Raw genomic sequence first — 20,050 nt, forward strand, 5'->3', positions numbered from 1 at the left:
GATGGTTTGGTTTATGCGAAGGTTGGTAGGGTGGAAGGTGTGCACCAGGGGTGTTCTGTCCTTGTTGCGGTTGGAGGGGTTGGGTCTGGGGGCGGAGGTGCGGGATGTGGATGAGATGCGTTGGAGGGCATCTTTAACCACGTGGGAAGGGAAATTTTTCCTTGTTGCGGTTGGAGGGGTTGGGTCTGGGGGCGGAGGTGCGGGATGTGGATGAGATGCGTTGGAGGGCATCTTTAACCACGTGGGAAGGGAAATTTTTCCTTGTTGCGGTTGGAGGGGTTGGGTCTGGGGGCGGAGGTGCGGGATGTGGATGAGATGCGTTGGAGGGCATCTTTGACCACGTGGGAAGGGAAATTGCGGTCTTTAAAGAAGGAGGCCATCTGGTGTGTTCTATGGTGGAACCGCTCCTCCTGGGAGCAGATACGGCGGAGGCGGAGGAATTGGGAATACGGGATGGCATTTTTGCAAGAGGTAGGGTGGGAAGGGGTGTAATCCAGGTAGCTGTGGGAGTCGGTTGATTTGTAAAAAAATGTTGGTGTCAAGTCGGTCATCATTAATGGGGATGGAGAGGTCCAGGAAGGGGAGGGAGGTGTCAGAGATGGTCCAGGTAAATTTAAGGTCAGGGTGGAATGTGTTGGTGAAGTTGATGAATTGCTCAACCTCCTCGCGGGAGCACGAGGTGGCGCCAATGCAGTCATCAATGTAGCGGAGGAAGAGATGGGGAGTGGTGCCGGTGTAATTACGGAAGATCAACTGCTCTACGTAGCCAACAAAGAGACAGGCATAGCTGGGGCCCATACGTGTGCCCATGGCTACCAGGAATCCATTCCAGAAGAATGTTGCCAAACAATTAAAAGCACAGTCCTATCTCTTCCAAACTAAGCTTCTTTAGCAATGAAAACAATAAACCCCATCTCTTTCTTCTCAAAGGTTTACTTGTCTCCTTTCCAGTATAATTTTTGTAATTAGCAGGTGTTTCTCAGCTCTCATTGCTGCAAATTTTCAGGGAATCACATGGCCCTTAAAATTTTCTGCGGATCCTTTTAAATACATATTTTGAACTGTGTACTTAACCAACCTGGTATTTTAACTTTAGCCTTTCATGTGGCGTTTGGAGCCAATAGCTAATGCACCTGTTTTGACATCAATTTGCCAAAGAAAACACAAATTAGAGCTTGGTCTACATTCTGGCACCTTGCTGCTGCTTTCATATTGACTGCAATTTTGAGTTGACACAGAGCTTTGGTGTTTGCTATCTCTAAAGCAACGTATGCTCGTATAAAAGTCTCTGGCTCAATAGCGATGCTTCTGTAAGATTTTGAAAGTTTTTTTTTAAAAACCAAATATTACTGTTCAAGTGTTTGTATTGATGGAAGAAATACTTAATGATTGCTGAACAAAAATGCTTTTTGTTTCAGTAGTGATGTTTTTAGTTGATCACTGATTAATGCAGTGTCACAGATTGTTACGGTGCATTATACCCATATTTGTCGTCTCGATTTTGTGCATGAGGGCTAAATGAAACTGATGCTAAAGTTATGTTTTTAAACCGTTTTGAATTGTGCTTCACTTTTTTGTTCCACTTTATATTATAGTGGCCGGCTTTACAGAAGCTACTACAGTGAACAGAAATGAATTTGATGGCAGAGGCGGAAGAAGATGTGGGTTTGGCAGAGGTGATCGTGCTGGATTACCAAGAGTTGGTGCTCAGAATGGTAAGAGTTGGAGAAATGTGCACTTATTCACTGAGGATTGTACAAAACTCAAACAATGAGCTCTGGTGGATTTTGTAATTAACGTAGCGAAGTGATGTGATCAAGTACAAGGAGACATTAATTAACTACCGGAATATGTATACAATTGACAAGTGAACTTTGATTTGAGATAAGACATCTTTGGTTGTAAAGAAAGGTCACTTTAGTCCTCGGCAAAATCAGTACAAATCACTACTCCTCTACGTCATTTGGTTATTTACATGTACAAAATAATTTGAAGAATAAAACTGGTCTCTCCAGTTCATATTGAGAGAAATAGAATAAAAAAGATACAATTACAAAGGCAAGATAAAATTGTTAAACTAATGTCGAGGTTGGTTAGACCATTCTGGGACAGCTGTGAACTGTTCTGATTTGTATTTGTGAAATGGACATGGAAGCAAGATACTACATTCAGATTTCTTGGGCTTGCGGACACTGGGAAAGTTGCACCTAAACAGAGTGGAAATTGAGTTCCTAGCAGGGCAGTTGGCGATTGCAAAGGCTTTAAAGTAACTTGGCAGTGGTGTGGGAGCCAGAAGACCATATTATGGGAAAATACCAGGGTAGACCATATTTGGAGATACAGCTAGCAGTAGTGGAGAAAACGATGACGTGAAGTTGGAGCAAGGGAGAAAGTAATGAAGTCTAGATTCGGGTTACCATCCATTTGTGGATGCACAGAATATAATAAAGGTGCAGCTTCTTGTGGGCATATGACGTTGTGACAGTAAGAGACCCAGTTTAAGGAACAAAGACTGCATGTTAAAACATTCCTGGGTACAAGGTATTCTGAGAAGGTGGCAAGGAGGACAAGTTTACGGTATTATTAAAGGAGTAGTGGAGAAAACAGATTCTGTGGGTTCAAGAGCAAGATTTATTTAGCTCCAGCTAAGAAACAAAAAGGAAAGATTTATATTGCTCAGTATAGCCTATAGGAGAAAGTGAGGACTGCAGATGCTGGAGATCAGAGCTGAAAATGTGTTGCTGGAAAAGCGCAGCAGGTCAGGCAGCATCCAGGGAACAGGAGAATCGACGTTTCGGGCATAAGCCCTTCTTCAGGAATGAGGAAAGTGTGTCCAGCAGGCTAAGATAAAAGGTAGGGAGGAGGGACTTGGGGGAGGGGCGGGCGGTGGATGAGTCCAATGACCTGCATATCCTCGGTGGAGTGGGAGGGGGAGTTGAAATGCTGTGCCACAGGTTGGTTGGGTTGGTTCGTCCGGGTGGCCCAGAGGTGCTCTCTGAATCGCTCCGCTAGTAGGCGGCCTGTCTCCCCAATATAGAGGAGGCCACACCGGCTGCAGCGGATGCAGTAGATGATGTGGGTGGAGGTGCAGGTGAATCTGTGGCGGATATGGAAGTTTCCTTTGGGGCCTTGGAGAGAAGTGAGGGGGGAGGTGTGGGCGCAAGTGTTGCACCTCCTGCGGTTGCAAGGGAAGGTGCCGGGAGTGGTGGTTGGGTCGGTGGGGGGTGTGGATCTGACAGGGGAGTCGCGGAGGGAGTGGTCTCTACGGAAAGCTGATAGGGGAGGGGAGGGAAATATATCCTTGGTGCTGGGGTCTGTTTGGAGGTGGCGGAAGTGACGGCGGATGATATGTTGTACATGGAGGTTGGTGGGGTGGTAGGTGAGAACCAGTGGGGTTCTGTCCTGGTGGCGGTTGGAGGGGCGGGGCTCAAGGGCGGAGGAGCGGGAAGTGGAGGAGATGCAGTGGAGGGCATCGTCCCATAGCCTATAGACAGCCAACTAATAGGAAGGATATGGAGGAACAAACATGAGGAGCATTAGATACCACATCAGAATGGTTATACTGAAGTTTGACTCAGTCTTCATTCAGGTAGTTAATTAACATTAAAGGACAGAGCGGATCAAATATTTCAAGATTGTGTTGTAGGATATGTCCATGAACAGTGTAAGGTCAATACGAAAGGAATTCCAGCTATCCTAATATTTAGAAATAAGGTTGGCAGTGGGGGAACATTTTCAGGAAACAGTGATCATTGTCTTGTAGGGTTTAGGATGTTAGAATGGCAGGAGGCACTCCAAGTATGAATAATGAAAATTGGCTACAATGTGGTGGGCTGGGCGAGAGAGATTAGAACTGAGGGATAAAGTTAATGGAAGTATGAGAGGAGGCTCATTGGAGCATGAAGTCTGATCTGTCGTACCAAATGGATTTTTTTGTTTTTTGAGCTCGGAATATTTGTAAATTTGGTGTGATCAAATTTATTACCCGTTTCCTTGTGAATTCTGTCTCTCATTATGAAATGATTTTTAGTGCTACAAGAGGTATGCATTTGTGCCCCATGTGCCATTGTTTGACTCCATCTTTTCCACTACCACTACTACGCTTTTCTATGTACTGATCTTCCTCTGTCCAAAGTTTTGTTTTGTTTTGTTTGCCTTTGTGTCCCTAGAGTATAATTACAAGTTTAAAGCCTATATGGCACCATATTTTAAGATAATTTGAAATCAAATCTCCTAAATGTGGACTTTTATTTTCCTAAGTTGCTGCAAAAGCAAGTGGCGATGGTCCTTTCGGCAGAGGTGGCCCAGTTGGTAGAGGTGGCCCTAGTGAAAGGGGAGGATTTGGTGGCCAATCAGGTGAGAGTACTCTACATGTTTAAAGTTTTTTAAGACAAAAATGATTTTTAAAGGTAAACTAGGTGTCTGCCCACATACTGAAACCATAATTTGAAGTTTCAATATAAGATGCGATTAGGATAGTTAGTAAATGTCCAATGTGCTGCACTAAAAAGCCAATATAAGCCCATCATTGCATTTGTAAATAGCGCAGTTACACTTGATAGAAGTGACGTACATGTCCATGAATTCCTTCTCTCTGAGGGAAATGAATATGTATGTCTAAACTTTATATCTTTTTATTGAATTCTTAGGGAGCTTGTGATTTCCCTGTTGATTTCTGAGCTACAAAACCTTGGCCAATCATAAACTTTTCAACTAATCATTACTTAATTTTTCAGAAATGTTTTGATGCATGATGGTGGAACTGAGACTTGTGATGGCAAGGCACGTTTGTACATTGACATTGCTGGTTGTTAACCACCTAAAGAGTTGTTGTTTCCTTCTGTGTTAATTTCATTATTTTTCACAGTTGTCTAGAGTTTACTGAAAAGAATTGCAACTCCAAAGATGGTCACAACTCAGCCTGTTTATTTTCTTCTAGGTCCTTTATTAAATGTCTATCAAAAGTTATATTGACAGGTCTTTTTTAAGTGTTCTTGATTTGCTGCAAATATGCTTAGCCTGTGAATTAGGTTCAGCAATAGAATTAGCCTTGAAAAATTGTTTTGGTTTTGAAGCTTCATTAGTTGATGTACGGTATATTGCCAAATAGGGTATTTTTGTTTTAATTTAGAACTATGGATGTAGCTTTATGGATTTCAGTAAGGCTGTTAAGATTCCATATGGTAGGCTGCTCTGGAAGGTTAGATTGCATGGAGTCCAGTGAGAGCTGGCAAATTGGATACACCATTGGCTTGATGGTAGGAAGCTGAGGGTAATAGTGGAAGGATGTTTGTCAGACTAGAGGCTTCTGACTAAGGGAATGCCTCAGAGGGCATTGCTAGGCCCTTTCGTGTTGGTTATCTATATCCACGATTTTGGATGAGAATGTACAAGACACTATTTGTAAGTTTGTAAAAACACAAAAATAGGAGTTTTCATGGACAGTGAGGAAAGTTATCAGAAATTGCAGCAGGACCTTGATCAGCTGGGGAAGTGGGCAGAAAAATGGCAAATGGAGTTTAATGTAGGTACATGTAAGGTGATGCATTTTGGAAAATCAAATCAAAGTAAGAGTTTCATGGCGAATGGTAGGGCCTTAAGGAGTGTAGTAGAACAGAGGGACCTTGGAGTTCAAGTGTGCAGTTCTTTGAAAGTGGAGTCACAGGTAGACAGGGCAGTGAAGAAGGCTTTTCGCACACTAGCCTAAACAGTCAGGACATTGAGTATAGAAGTTGGGAAGTCATGTTGCAGTTGTACAGGACATTGAGGCTGCACTTGGAGCATTATGTTCAGTTTTAGTCACTTTGTTATAGGAAGGATGTTACTAAACTGCAAAGAGCACAAAAAGAATTTACAAGGATATTGCCACGACTCAATGGTCTGAGATACACGAAGAGGGTTGAGCAGCTAGGACTATATTTTTTTCTTTTAGAGAATAGGAGACTGAGAAGGGATCCATGACAGGCATGGATAGGGTGAATTGCATTCCGTCTTATTCCCAGGGTTGGGGAACTAAGGGCTAGAGGGGAAAGAATAAAAGGGGACATGTGGGGCAACGTTTTTACGTATGGTATGCATATGGAATGAGCTGCCAATGGAAGTAGTTGAGGTGAGTACCTTAACAACATTTAAAAGGCATTTGTCCAAATGCCATAAGTTAGGAAGGTTTAGAAGGATATGGGCCAAGTACAGGGAAATGGTGTTAGTGTAAGTGGATATTTTGGTCAGAATGGGCCTGTCTCTGTGCTGTAGGACTCTGACTCTAATGTTTGGATTTTAAAAAAAAAAATTTATGGAAGCCTTTTTCTTTTCGTTTTGTAACTTTCTAATTTTGTAAATAGTGTCATAACATCAAAAACAACAATAAACAACTACTATACTGTACAAAAGAAATCAAAACTACACTTATTACAAATCCATCAATAAATAACGCCATTCAGCACAACAAGACCGTAGCTCTCGATCTTCGAGAGCATCAATTCTTAAACCAACATTTGTTTGAAATTCTTCCTTTCATGGCATTTGGTTTATCAGACCAAATCATCATGGCTGGACAAAAGCCCTAATGGCAGAAAGATCTGCTTCCAAATAATTCAAAAATGGCTGCCATGTCTTGTAAAAGTTGTCCGTTTTCTGGTGCACCATAAGAGAGTTTTAAAAGAATAACTAACTTATGCCACCTTGATAGACCTGGGTTGGGGTTCTCAGACACCCCACACAATGTTCTTCCTTGAACAAAACGTGAGAATGTTAAAAAGCTTTTTCCCATTTACATCTAATGAATGTAAATTTAGCAAATTCAGGAGCAAAGAGACTGGGTCCACCTTGACTTTGGTCCCCAAGACGACCTGTATTACTCCTGCCACAGGTGCTTCAATATGCATGGAGCCTGTGGCAGGACCACACAGAGTGAGGGTACCAGTATATATTTTACATTTGGGGCTCATTGAAGATGCTCTCTTTCTCTCTCTCTCTCTGTCGGTCTCTCTCTCGCCCCCTCTCTGTCGGTCTCTCTCTCGCGCCCCCTCTCTGTCGGTCTCTCTCTCGCGCCCCCTCACGTAAATGCTCTCTTGTCATTTGAGGAACCTCCCCCCAACAAATGATTGAGAGTACTCATTGAAAGAATGCTCTTAGCCTGAAGCACCCTGTTTTCCATATCAGATCTGTAGCACTCAGTCAAGTGCATGGTCTCCTTTTGGATAACATATCTAATCTGGAAGAAACGGAAGAGGTCCCTACTTGACGATCCATATTTCCGAGTTACTTGATCAAATGACATTAACGTTTCACCCTCAAACATCACCCTAACAAGATATTCCCCTAACCATCCAAAGTTTAAACCTGGGATTCATTGTCCCTGGCTGGAAACCTGGTATGCCAACTATGGGAGTAAGCAAAGGTGTATTCGACATACTACCCTCCATTTGCCTCATTGCTCTCCATGGTTTTATTATGTTACTAACTATTGCATTACAGCAATGTTACGCCACTGTCCTCATTTTGTCTTAAAACAACAGGTTGATAAGAGGACACTTCGTCTTGGTGGCCTTACCATATCGATGTTGAGACCCCACAGGCCCAGTCATTTAGAAAAGATAGAAAGGAACGTAGTTGATATCTTCTAATGTCCGGGAGATCCACTCCCCACAATCGCTGGGGCAGTTGCAGTTTCGCAAGCTTAATAAGGGGCTGCTTCTGGCGCTAAATAAAAGAACAAAACCCCCCACCCCCCCAATCTTTGAAAGTCTTGTTTAATCTTAACAAATAAATAAACAAAATTAGCCTTGAATAACTGATCAAAGTTAGGGTTAACAGAGAGGTCCAAGTAAAGAAAATTTCCCTGTGCCCACTTAAAGGAGAACTCACCTTCCATATCAGGTATTTCCCTAAGACCCCCCCATGGCATAGCCTGCAACTCTGAAAAATTGATCTTATAACCTGAGAAACTGGGCACTGAGACTGCCAGGTTCAAAAGAAAAATAAGAACATCATCCACATAGTGTAATCCTATGCATCTTTGACTCCACCTTTGGGGCAGCCATGTTAGAGTCCCTGTGAGTGGACTCCGCCAATGACACTTTAACCAAAGGTGAAAGGAGACAACCTTGCTGACAGCTAAAATGTTAAAATACTCAGACCTTGCACCATTGCTGAGAACCTCCACCAGAAGATCACCATAAAGGACAGGCCAAACTGCTCCAGAGTATTAAGGAGATATGGCCATTCCATCTGATCAAATGCCAGCATCCAAAGAGACCACCAATCCTTGAACTGATCGCTGTTGGCACAGTTGAATCATGTTAAGCAACCTCCTAACATTATTACAGAATCTACGATCCTTTGTAAAGCCTGTTTGATCATCTTTAACAAAATAGAGGGCAACACCTCTTCCAACCTCAATGCCAAAGTCTTAGACACAATTTTATAATCCAAATTTAACAGTGAGGAAATGTCTATAAGAAGTAGGTCCTCCAGGGCCTTCCCTTCCCTTGAGGATAGGAGAGATGTTAGCCCATCCCAAGGATGGTGGGAGGCAATCACAACTATATGAATAGTTATGTCTCTAGCATCGGTCGTAATGGTATGTTTACAAATTCGTTATAAAACCCACTGTGGGGACCATCCACTTTGAAGTTGCCTCACTGCCTCCTGTATCCCTTGTGCTGTTAATGGAGCACTAAGGAGAGGTGCCTATTCAGTAGGCATCCCAGGAAGATCCAAGTTCCTAAAAAGAAGACTCCATTTTATCCCGTCTATCCTCATAACATTCAGACTAATACAATTCAGAATAGAATCTTTGAAACACTGCATTGATCTTTTTAGCATTACATGTAAGAGCCCCATTCCCTTCCCTAACAGAAGCAATAAATTGGGAGGCATTCTTCTTCCTAAATTATATGCCAAATATTTACCTGGCCTATCACCATGCTCAAACAACCTTTCCATCCTGGCTGTATGTGTAAGTATGGAATCTGAGGCGGATCGAAGGGCTGTGATCCGCTGCAGCTTAATCACTGCTGGTCTATTGTAATATGCTGTCTCAGCTTATGTCAATCGTGCCTTGACTAGACTCTGCTGCTCTCCCTTCCATCACTTCTGACTGGCAGAGTATGAGATAATTATCCCTCCAGCATGGGCCTTAGCACTGTCCCAAAGAATGGACAGCTTACTAGCTGTACCTGGGTTGGTGGCTAAAAATGGTTCAAATTCCCTAGAAAAGTACTTGAACCTGCTGTTCTTGAGGATGAAGGGATCCATTTTCCAGTACCGAGAGCTGATTGCATTACCCTTAATCTCGACCACTAAGTATACTGCTGCATGATCAGAGATAGCAATATTCACACCTGAACAAGATACAACTGAATCTAGAAGAGGCATAGGAGCTTGAGGAAAAAAAAATTCAGTCCTTGTATGGTATTTATGAGGACTGGAAAAGAACATAGTCCTTGCATATAGGGTGGAGGAGTCTCCAAAGGTCTACCAACCCCAGTTCCACACAGATCATCCAACTGTTTAGATTGTGGACAAAGCTATGGAGAAGGGGGTTGCTTTGCGCATTCTATCCAGCACAGGATCCACAAGGCAATTAAAGTCATCCTGACCCATGTCCCTGCTCCCCACTCCCTCCCCCCAAGTAATAATATGACACAATGCAAAGGCCATCAGCTTAGTGCATCAGTCAAAACTTCAAGGGCCAGAGGACATTAGACATTCGAAGCATCATATTCCTCGCCATGTATTATGGCCTTAAGGATAACAAATCTGCCATATTCGTCTTTAACACAATCTGTTAAATGGAAGCTTGTTCCGGGCGCGCACAAACACACACGTCCATGCCGACCAGATATCCTAACCTAATCTGGTCCCATTACCAGTACTTGGCTTAAAGGACGAGAAAAACACCCGATCGTACCCTCCCTGCTGAAACTTTGTGTTTTCTTGAAGACTCAACAATACCTTTTTCCTTCTAACTGGCGAATTGATACCTCTAATATTCCAGGTGTGCCATTTAAGAACACTGCTAGCCTTGGCAACCATGTTTGACCTGCCGAGAGGAAGATTTTGACTTGCAGCATGCTGGAAATATGCAAAAGAAGACTTGTGGAACCTATTTACAAAAAACCCAAACACTAAACTAACTGCAAAATACAAAAGGCACTTGATGGGGGTCTCTACCCCCTGCCCATAGAGGGCGCTTACAACTTCCATGCACATCTCCATTCCCGCACCCCAGACCCAAGCAATAATGAACACTCTGCAACCCCCAACTAAATACCAACACCAATCCTAATCAGAGGAAAAAAAACGCGGCAACAGAAAAAAACTCAAATATTATTGTCCAGGATGTAAATACATCTGCATTATTTTAAAGTGACCAAGAAACATTTCACTTATTCCGTGGAGTCAAATAACTGCACTGTCTCCTTGTGAGTAATATGAAGCACCACTGGGTATTTCATCGAATATTGAATACCAAGGTCCCTTAATTTTCTCTTGACTTCATCAAAGTATTTCCTTTTACGGATCACCGCCGCAGAAAAGTCCTGGAAAAATATTGTTAGTCTCCTGATAAGTCAGGGCCTGTGGATCTTTCCCCATGCTTCCAGAAGATTCCAGGACACACTGCTTGTCCCTGTAGCTTTGAAATCGTACCAGGACCAGGCGGGGGCCCCGATCCAGATCTGATCTGTGCACCACAACCGAGTGAGCTCTGTCAACCTTCACCTGGTCTGCCTTGGCATCCCAGCCAAGAAACTGTGACAGCCAGTCTTCAAAAAAACTGGCTAGCTGCCCACCTTCCACTTCTAGCAGCCCAAAGACTTTGATATTTTTTCTCCTACCTTGATTTTCCAGATCATTGACCTGTTAAGTCAAACCCTGGACCTGGTTTTTTGAGGGCCTGGATCCGCCCCATTGAGGATGTGACTTTGGTCTCTGACACTGAGGTCCATCACTCGACCTCTTCAACTCGCTTCCCGAGCTCTTCCAACTCCTCCTCGTGCTTTTGTAGCATGACCGAAATTGGCTTCACCTGAATATGATTGTCTTCCATCAACTCCTTGATCATTGCTCAGATCGCCACAAATTCATCACCACCATTCTGCTGTACAAGTACCTCTTTCTCAGCTGCCAAGGGAGCTGCAGCCTGCATTTGCACTTGGGGGCACGTCCGATGCCTTTGGCAAGTGACCCATGTGTTGGGGCTTGGCTATATGCTTTCCTTTCATCATGCTTGCTCAAAAAGAATTCACAGTAGAACCTCGACTATCCAAACATAACCTTCTGAGTCCCAGATCATCGAAACAAGATCTCAAGGCCCTGCAAAAACGGCACCAGGCAACCTAGCATTTAGTTGACAGTTTGACTGCATTACGACTTTAATTACTAGGTATTTGAGAGGTGAGTTGCCAGATAATCGAGAGACGATCTGACAACCGGCACTTATAGATTACTGCTTGTTCCCAGCAACCCGAACTTCCCATCTATCTCGCTCAGACAATCGAGGTTCCATTGCAAATGGATTTAAACCGTTTCACAACCAGTTAACATCAATTTTCTTGAAAATGGTAAAGCATTGGAGGGGGTGAGGTTAAAATTATTAGTGCTGCTGGGCTGGGGTGCAGAGCTCAGCAAGGCAGATCTACTCAGATCGCCGCCATCTTGGAACCCTCCGAGTTTGGATTTTGAGTGGCATGTGGTTTGGTCTGTCTGAAGAGATTTCAAAATTAATGTGTATTTTGTTAGATATGGTGATGTTTTGAAATATTAAGATTAAATATTCCTAGTGAGTAATAGGGTTTGTTTGACGGAATGTAGTAAATGGGAACATGTTAAAGTTAGAGACTCTGGAAATTCTTTTAAGCTTCAATTACAGTTTCGAAGTTTTTTTTCCCCCAAAGTATTGGTTAAACTTGGATTTTTAAAAACCTTGTCCCTGAAGATGGGAAACAATTTAGAATGTAAGAAATAAATGGCATATTGAGTTTAATTGAAAAGTCCCTGGCTAGAAGTGCTTGATTAAACACTTGAAGGGGTTACTTAAAGCAAGAGTCTGTTTCAGTTGTATGAAGGCTCAAGGAACCGATCAGATTCTTAGCCAGGAATTTAATCTGCAGCTAAGTCAACTGTCTGTATGATGGTCATTGAAACCATGAAGAAAATAAATTATAATTTATCAAGCCAAATTTTTGACTGAAATCTGACTCTTCTATTAATAAACGTTATCTGGGTTCATATTAAGAATATATATCTGCTGCATACATCAGAAAATAACTACAAGCACAACTAACTGCCCTGGGCTGAATATTATTGAGTTATAGGAAATGATTTTTCAGCATCAAGAATTTCACCAGTGACCTTTTAATAGGCAATTGTTGTATTGTTGATTTGTAGTACTAAGTCATGATGAAATTCCTGCATTAACTAATGGCCAATTCAGTGAGGAAGTTGATTGTTTTCTGTGGCAAACTTAATGATTTTTTTTTGAGATGCCAGAGTCTGGCTCTACTTTTGGGATAAGGTTTCAGAGTTTCTTTCCCATTTTCTTCAGCTGGAACCTGGGTGTGAAGATATGGACTATGATGTTACTTTTGTAGTAAGTGGGTGCTGACTGCTCAGACTTTGGTGTGAAGACAAACAGATGCAGGAGGTGCTACAGATTCCTGCGAACAGCATTCCATTCATAAGTCATTGCCTGCCCTTTTTGTAGAAAGGGCACTGACCATCTATAAAAGAGAAACTGCCACCCATGACGTTCAATGCATAACTATCACTGGACCCTCTGCTATCCATATCCTGGGAGTTGCCATTGGTCAGAAACTGAATTGGATCAACCATATAAATTCTAAATGAGTGTAAGTTAGTGATTTGGGAATTATAGGGTGAATAAGTCTTCTAATTGTCGCACTCAATGCTGTGAATCAGGAGTGTAATAGAGTCCACTTGACCAGTTGGATACAGCTCCCAAAGCACTCTTAAGCTTGAAAGCATCCAGGGCAATATAGCTTGCTTGATTTGACACCTAATCCACTACCTTTTGAATGTTTATACATGTCAACACCAAATCCAAGTCTTGGTAGCTGTTTGTACCATCTCCAAGATGCACCACAGTAACTCAACAAATCTCATTGACTGCAACCTTTACCACATAAAAGTGGGACATGGCCCATAAACTGTGTGGCCAAGCTGACCTCTGTCCCTTAAACAAGGAATAAAAGGGATAGGGTCAATTCTATTTAAGAAATAGCAGAATAGAGGCAGATTTGGCTCAGGGGTTCAGCCCCTTGAGCCAAATCTGCCATTCGATATGGTCACGGTTGGTCCACTTGCCTGCATTTCCCTGTAACCTTTTATTTACACTCTCTTGATCTTATCATAGCCTTAAATATAGTAAAGACTCTGCATCCCTGTGGCAAGGCATTTCATAGACACTCAACCCTCTGAGAGAATAAATTCTTCCTCCTCTCAGCCTTAATTTGGCATCCATTAATTCCCTCCCCAAGAGCATCATTGGTCAACCAACAGTATGTGGACTGCCGCCTCCAGGAAAACTAGGAATGGGTAATAAACACTAGCCAGGCTATGATGCTCGTGTCTCAAGTGAATTTTTTAGAAAAAGGAATCTATGCCCTTCTAAGCTCTTCCATGAAGGGAAACATCCTTTCAATTTTAATTTGTCCTGCTGAGGAATCCTGTATGTATTGAGATCACCTCTCATTCTTCTAAACTGCAGTGAGTAGAATCCTAGCCTGTTTGGCCTTTTTTCATATGATAATTGTCCTAGTGAATCTTCTCTGAACTGCTTCTAACAAAAATGATATCTTAAATAAGGGGACCAGAACTGCTCTCAGTATTCCACATGTGGTCTCACGAGCATTTTGTACAGATTTCCCTACTCTTCTACTCCGACTCCCTTTTAAACTGAGGATAATCATTCCATTAGCCTTCCTGATTACCTGTTGCACTTGTGTGCTAGCTTTGTGTTTCATGTTCAAGTACCCCATGTCACCAACCTGAAAAAAGAACCCTGATTCCGACTGCTTTCTGCCCATGAGCCAATTCTCCATCCATTGCAAATGTACTACTTCCAACAGCATGGGCTCTTATGACTTCACCTTATGAGAGGTACCTTTATTGAATGCCTTCATGAAGTCCTAATAGAACACATTTAATTGGTTCCCCTCTATCCGCTATGGTTAAGACTTCCTGCAAGTACTCATTAGACACTATTCCCTTTCATGAAGCCATGCTGACTCTGCTTGATTAGATTATGATTTTCTGTATGTGCTGCTATTATTTCCTTAATCGATTCCAATACATTCAAATAATACGAGTTCGCTAATTGTCGTATGTGACTTCTGCCTTTCTCTTTGAATATGGGTGTCACATTGGCAGTTTTCTAATCCTCTGGAACTTCCAAAAATCTTTAGATTTTGGAGAAAATTGCAACCAATGCATCCATTGTGTCTGTAGCTACCTTTTTTAGGATCTTGGATGCAAGCCATTAGGGTCTAGGGACTTATCTGCCTTTAGCCTCATTTAGTTTGTCTCATACTATTTCTTTAGTGATAGTACTTAACTCCTTCCCCCCCCAATTCTTCTATCAATGGGATGTTTGTATCTTCCAATGTGAAGACGACAGAATATCTGTTTAACTCTGCTACTGATTCCTTGTTTTCCATAAGTCTACGCAGGTTCATTTTCTGAAGAGCCTGTGTTTGCTTTGAACAAATGGCTTTTGAAAAGGACAAAATGATTGTTATACTTTATAAATTTTGTAAATCTGATCTATATACTTGTTTTGATACCTGATTTCTGTAATAAGAGTGCATTTAAGAAAAATCTTGTGATAATTTCACCTTTTTTTAACAATCATACAATTTCAAAAGCTGTTGTAGTTACTTTTGAAATATTCTCAATGCAAATTTGTGCTCTTCTCTGCAAGGTTCTGCTACCATGCATTTTTAAAAATGTGTTCTAATTTAGAGAAATTTTGGGTAAGCTCCCTTACATGGGAGGGCCCAGCAGATATCGGGGAGTAATCGTGCACTGCGAGTGCCACACCTGGAATGTCCTGCTTTTGTATATGTTAATGCTACTATATTGAAGACTTGTTCCTTTTTATAATTTCAGCGCTTATTATTTTGAATCATTTATAGGTGACAGTGGAGGATTTCGTCTAAATCGAGGAAGAACAGGCTTTCAGTCACCTCTTGTAACAAGAGGTGAGATGTTGACCGTCTTTCTTATATTCATCTTAAGACTGCGTGCCTTGGTTTTCATTTCATTCTCTAGCTCAATGTTATACTGTATTTTCAGCTTGATTTATATTGACAAGTGGCGTGAGCAGGTGGGTGGCAGGTGAGGTTCATTGCAGAGAAGTGTGAGGTAATGCACTTTGGGGGCGGAAAATTGCTGAGGAATGACATGGGGTAAACTTCTAAAGGAGGTACAATAACTGAGGGACCTGGATGTGCGTAAGCATAGATCATTTGAAGGTACCTTGATTTTTTTTCTCCATTTGTAAAGACCCTTCATGCTTAGATCTGCAATTCTTTTGATGCTTTACAGCGGTTTCAGAGTTTCCAACCGCCACCTCTTCACCATGGATATGCAATCCTTTTTACACATTCATCTTCTCTCTCCTTTCACTTCTGTCTCTGTCTGTGTCTCAGTCTCTTTTCTCTCAGCCACCCCCTGTTGGGTCTTGTTGGTTCTGCCGCTGGGAGAAAGGCACTAGTTGTCCCTATCCATTACCACTCTTCTCTGTCTGAGCTCCTTTTCAGTTTGAACCTTTCTCCTTTTACATTGAAGGAAATGAGAAGGGTTAAATGTCTGGCCATGGGTACCCTCATCACCATAAACTGTGGCCCATCTCTCGGTGGGTTCATAGAGCATTCCTTCCATTCCAACTTGATTTCCTCCCCATACCTCTTTCTCTGGTATGTTGGCATCAGTGTAGTTTCCCTCTCACCTGGACTGGGAAAAGCTTACCAAGTTTCACTTGTAACTTCCACCCTTCTCACTCCCTTTACCTCATCCATCTCTGACTTCTTTCTTCCCTTTCTCAACATTTTTGGGTATAGGCTGGCTCCCGACACCCACAACAATTCGATCTTACACAGTTAACTGGACTATATATCCTCCCACCCTGCTTCCTATAAAAACTGTGTTCTCCCAGTTTACTTGTTGCATATGTTCTGATGATGTTACCTTCTGCAACACATTTTTCAGCTCTGATCTCCAGCATCTGCAGTCCTCACTTTCTCCTACCTTCTGCAATGTACATGAATAGCTGAAAATGTGTTGCTGGAAAAGCGCAGCAGGTCAGGCAGCATCCAAGGAACAGGAGAATCGACATTTCGGGCATAAGCCCTTCTTCATGAATACTCAATAATTTTAGGGACTGGACACCACCTTCCATGTCTTTTTACCCACACCCCAGGCCCTGTGATCACACTGACTGCTTTTAGCACAGTTAACTCATTTTCACCTACTTTTGGTCCCTAATATCATCCAGCTTTCTCTTCCCCTTGATTTTGTTTACCCCTATTGTTTACTCCAATACTTAATACCTCCTGTCTTCAGTGTAAATTAACATTTCCAAGCTACCATCAATTCTGAAAAGGGTCACTGGACCTGAAATGTTAATTATGCTTTCTCTCCACAGATTAACGTCAGGCTTGATGAGCTTTTCAAGCAATTTCTGTTTTTGTTACTGCAAGTGACAGGACCGGTGGAGAGATCAGTAAATAATACATAGTTTTCTAGGCTTCATTAATAAGAACACAAGAGCAGAGTGTGGGCACCACATTGTAGGAAGGATGCAACTGCATTGGAGAGAGTGCAGACGTAATTTACAATAATAGTTCCAATGATGAGAACCTTCAATGATTAGGATAGATGGAAGAGATTAGGACTATTCTTTTCAGTGAGAAGGCTGCGGAAGCTGAAAGAGGAGAAGAGGTGAACCTGTTTTGGCTTGTAAAAGAAACCCCCAGAATGAGAGGGTGTAGATTGTGGGGTTATTTTTGATTCAGTCATGGGATGTTGGCATTGTTGCTTTGTCAGCATTTGTTGCCCTTGAAGCTGCCTCCTTGAACTGTTGGGAGTCCATATGCTACAGGTGGATCCACAGTGCTGTTAAGAAGGGAATTCCAGGATTTTGACCCAGCAAAAGAACAGTGATTATATTTCCATGCCGGGATGGTAAGTGACTCTGAGAGGAACTTGTCCGTGGTCAGGTAGTGGTGTTTCCATGTATCTGCTGCCCTTCCCTGTCTAGATAAAAATGGTTGTAGGATTGTGAGGTACTATCTAAGGATCTCAAGCAAATATTTGCAGTGCATCTTGCACATTATAATGCTGCTGAGTCATTGAACAGCACTGCATCCACAAACAGTCAAGCAGGCCGTTTTATCAGGAGTGGTGTCAAACTTCTTGAGTGTTGTTAGAACATAGAAAAGTACAGCACAGAACAAGCCCTTTGGCCCACGATGTTGTGCTGAGGGTTAATCCTAATGTAAAATAAAATAACTTAATCTAAGCACCCTTCCCTGTGCATGTCCAGCAGTCGTTTAAGTGTCCCCAATGACTCTAAGAGCTGCACTCTTCATGGCAAGTGGGAAATATTCCAGCACACTCCTGACTTGTGCCTTGTAGATGGACAGGCTCTGGGGAGCCAGGAGCTACTCAGTTCAGTATTCCTAGCTTCTGACCTGCACTTAGTCATAGAGTCATACAGCACGGAAACAGACCCTTTGGTCCAACTTGTCCATGCCGATCAGATATCCCAATCCAACCTCGTCCCACCTGCCAGTACCCAGCCCATATTCCTCCAAACCCTTCCTATTCATATCCCCATCCAGATGCCTTTTAAATGTTGCAATTGTACTAGCCTGCATCACTTCCTCTGGCAACTTATTCCATACATGTACCACCCTCTGTGTGAAAATGTTGCCCCTTAGGTCTCTTCTATATCTTTTCCCTCTCACCATAAACCTATGCCCTCTAGTTCTGGACTCCCAGACCCCCGGGAAGATACTTTGTCTATTTATTCTATCCATGCCCCTCATGATTTTGTAAACCTCTATAAGATCATTGTATGTATGTTGCATCTAGTTGACTTTATAGTCAGTGGTAACCTCCGGGATGTTGATGCCATTAAATATCCTGGAGCGATTATTAAGTTGTCTTACTGCAATGACCATTGTCTGGCATTTGTGTGTTGCAAATGTTACTTACCAAGCTTACAAAGTTAAAAATCACACAACACCAGGTTATAGTCCAACAGGTTTAATTGGAAGCACACTAGCTTTCGGAGCGTCGCTCCTTCATCAGGTGATAGTGGGTCCCACTGCCACCTGATGAAGGAGCAATGCTCCGAAAGCTAGTGTGCTTCCAATTAAACCTGTTGGACCATAACCTGGTGTTGTGTGATTTTTAACTTTGTACACCCCAGTCCAACACCGGCATCTCCAAATCATCATTCCCAAGCTTAGATATTGTCCATGTCATGCTGCCTTTGAACATGGGCTCTTTCTGTGTCTGAGTCGTCATGAACTGTGTCAAACATTGTACAATCATCACCGAACATCCTCACTTTGGACATTTTGGTGGAGGTAAGATCACTGAAGCAGCTGAAGGTGGTTTGGCCGAGGGAAACTACCCTGAAATGTCCTGGAGATGAGAGGCTGACCTCCAAGAACTGTACCATCTTCTCATGTACCAGGTATGACCCACAATCGTCAGTGCCCCCCCTCTCAAATTCCAATTGACTTTAGTTTTGCTTGATGTTGCAGTTGGTCAAATGCAGTCTTGATATTAAGGGCAGTCACACGCTTCTCTGATATTTTGTCAAAGTTTGAACCAAAGCTGAAATGAGGTCAGAAGCTGAGGGGCTCTGATAGAAACCCAAGCTGGATGTCACTGAGCAGTTATTGTTAAGCAGGTGCAGCTTGATAGCACTGTTGATGCCTTCAGTCACTTTACTGACTATCAAGAGTAGACTGGTGGTAATTCTCTTCCCTCCTCCTACTCTATCACCACCACGACCTCTTCCTGCTCTCCCCATTTTAAAAATTGGATTTGACCTGCATTTCTATGTTCAGAAAATACATCCAACTTTCCACGTTTGGTAGTTGCTAGTGTTCGTAGCTGTACTGGTACACCTTGGCTAGGGGTACAGCATGTTCTAGTGCACAACTCTTCAGTATTATTGCCAGAATATTGTCAGGACCCATAGCATTTTGTAACATTCAGTGCTTCCAATGATTTTTAAATTTTTATTACATGGAGTTATTTTGGTTGATTTGATTTTGGGACCTGTGGAGGAGGCATGGAAGGATAATCCACTCAGCACTTCTGGCTGAAGATTGTTGAAGCAGTCGTCACCTTTATCACTTGCACTGATGTGCCGGGCTCTCTCATTTATTGAGGACAGGGATATTTGTGGATGGCTGCTTCAAGTGAGTTGCTAAATTGTCCACCTGCGTTCACAACTAGATATGGCAGAACTGCAGAGTTTAGATCTGATCCATTGATGATGGTTTAACTGTCTTGTGATATGCAATGAAGTGAGGGTCATGCAGAAAAGATTTTTATGTTGTGAATTGCTAAGGTATGGAATGCATTGTCTGAAATTGTAGTGACAGCTTCAATTTGAGGTGGTTGAAAGGTCATCAGATTTTTTGTTTTGGGTGAGCATGGTTTGCTGAGCTAGGAGGAAAAGGTAGGAGGTATGCAGTAGGTAACTAGAGCTGAACTTGATGATGAAGCCAGTGCAGGAGCGACGGGCTGAGTGACTACCATCTGCATTGTAATATTTATGATTCTGAATGGGCTAAGCACTAACAAACCCATCACAATAGCTACATGAATTCAAAGTTGCAAGAATGTAGGACCTTGTCTCTGCTTTCTATGATTAAATCTTGGCGGGGAATGAAGGAGATGTAAAATGATGTATAGTGAAATGAGAGCATACTGGTCTGTCTTGACGAATTATTTATTAAAGAGTCGCTCAGATGGGGTGAGAATGATAGGACAAACCAAA

The 20,050-nt window shown here is 42.4% G+C and overlaps 1 protein-coding gene across 8 annotated transcripts in view; it reads left to right on the forward strand.

The window, feature by feature from the left end:
* Positions 1–20,050, forward strand: part of ddx4 (DEAD (Asp-Glu-Ala-Asp) box polypeptide 4) — a 94,914-nt gene that overhangs the window by 31,348 nt on the left and 43,516 nt on the right. For all 8 annotated transcript variants that reach the window (XM_043688816.1, XM_043688756.1, XM_043688788.1 and 5 more), the window contains 3 exons: positions 1,596–1,715; positions 4,261–4,356; positions 15,159–15,224. In XM_043688816.1, the coding sequence (XP_043544751.1) occupies positions 1,596–1,715; positions 4,261–4,356; positions 15,159–15,224 (282 nt within the window). The remainder of the gene's footprint in view (positions 1–1,595; positions 1,716–4,260; positions 4,357–15,158; positions 15,225–20,050) is intronic.

The sequence above is a fragment of the Chiloscyllium plagiosum genome, chromosome 1, assembly GCF_004010195.1.
Source record: "Chiloscyllium plagiosum isolate BGI_BamShark_2017 chromosome 1, ASM401019v2, whole genome shotgun sequence".
In the NCBI taxonomy this organism is placed as follows: Eukaryota; Metazoa; Chordata; class Chondrichthyes; order Orectolobiformes; family Hemiscylliidae; genus Chiloscyllium; species Chiloscyllium plagiosum.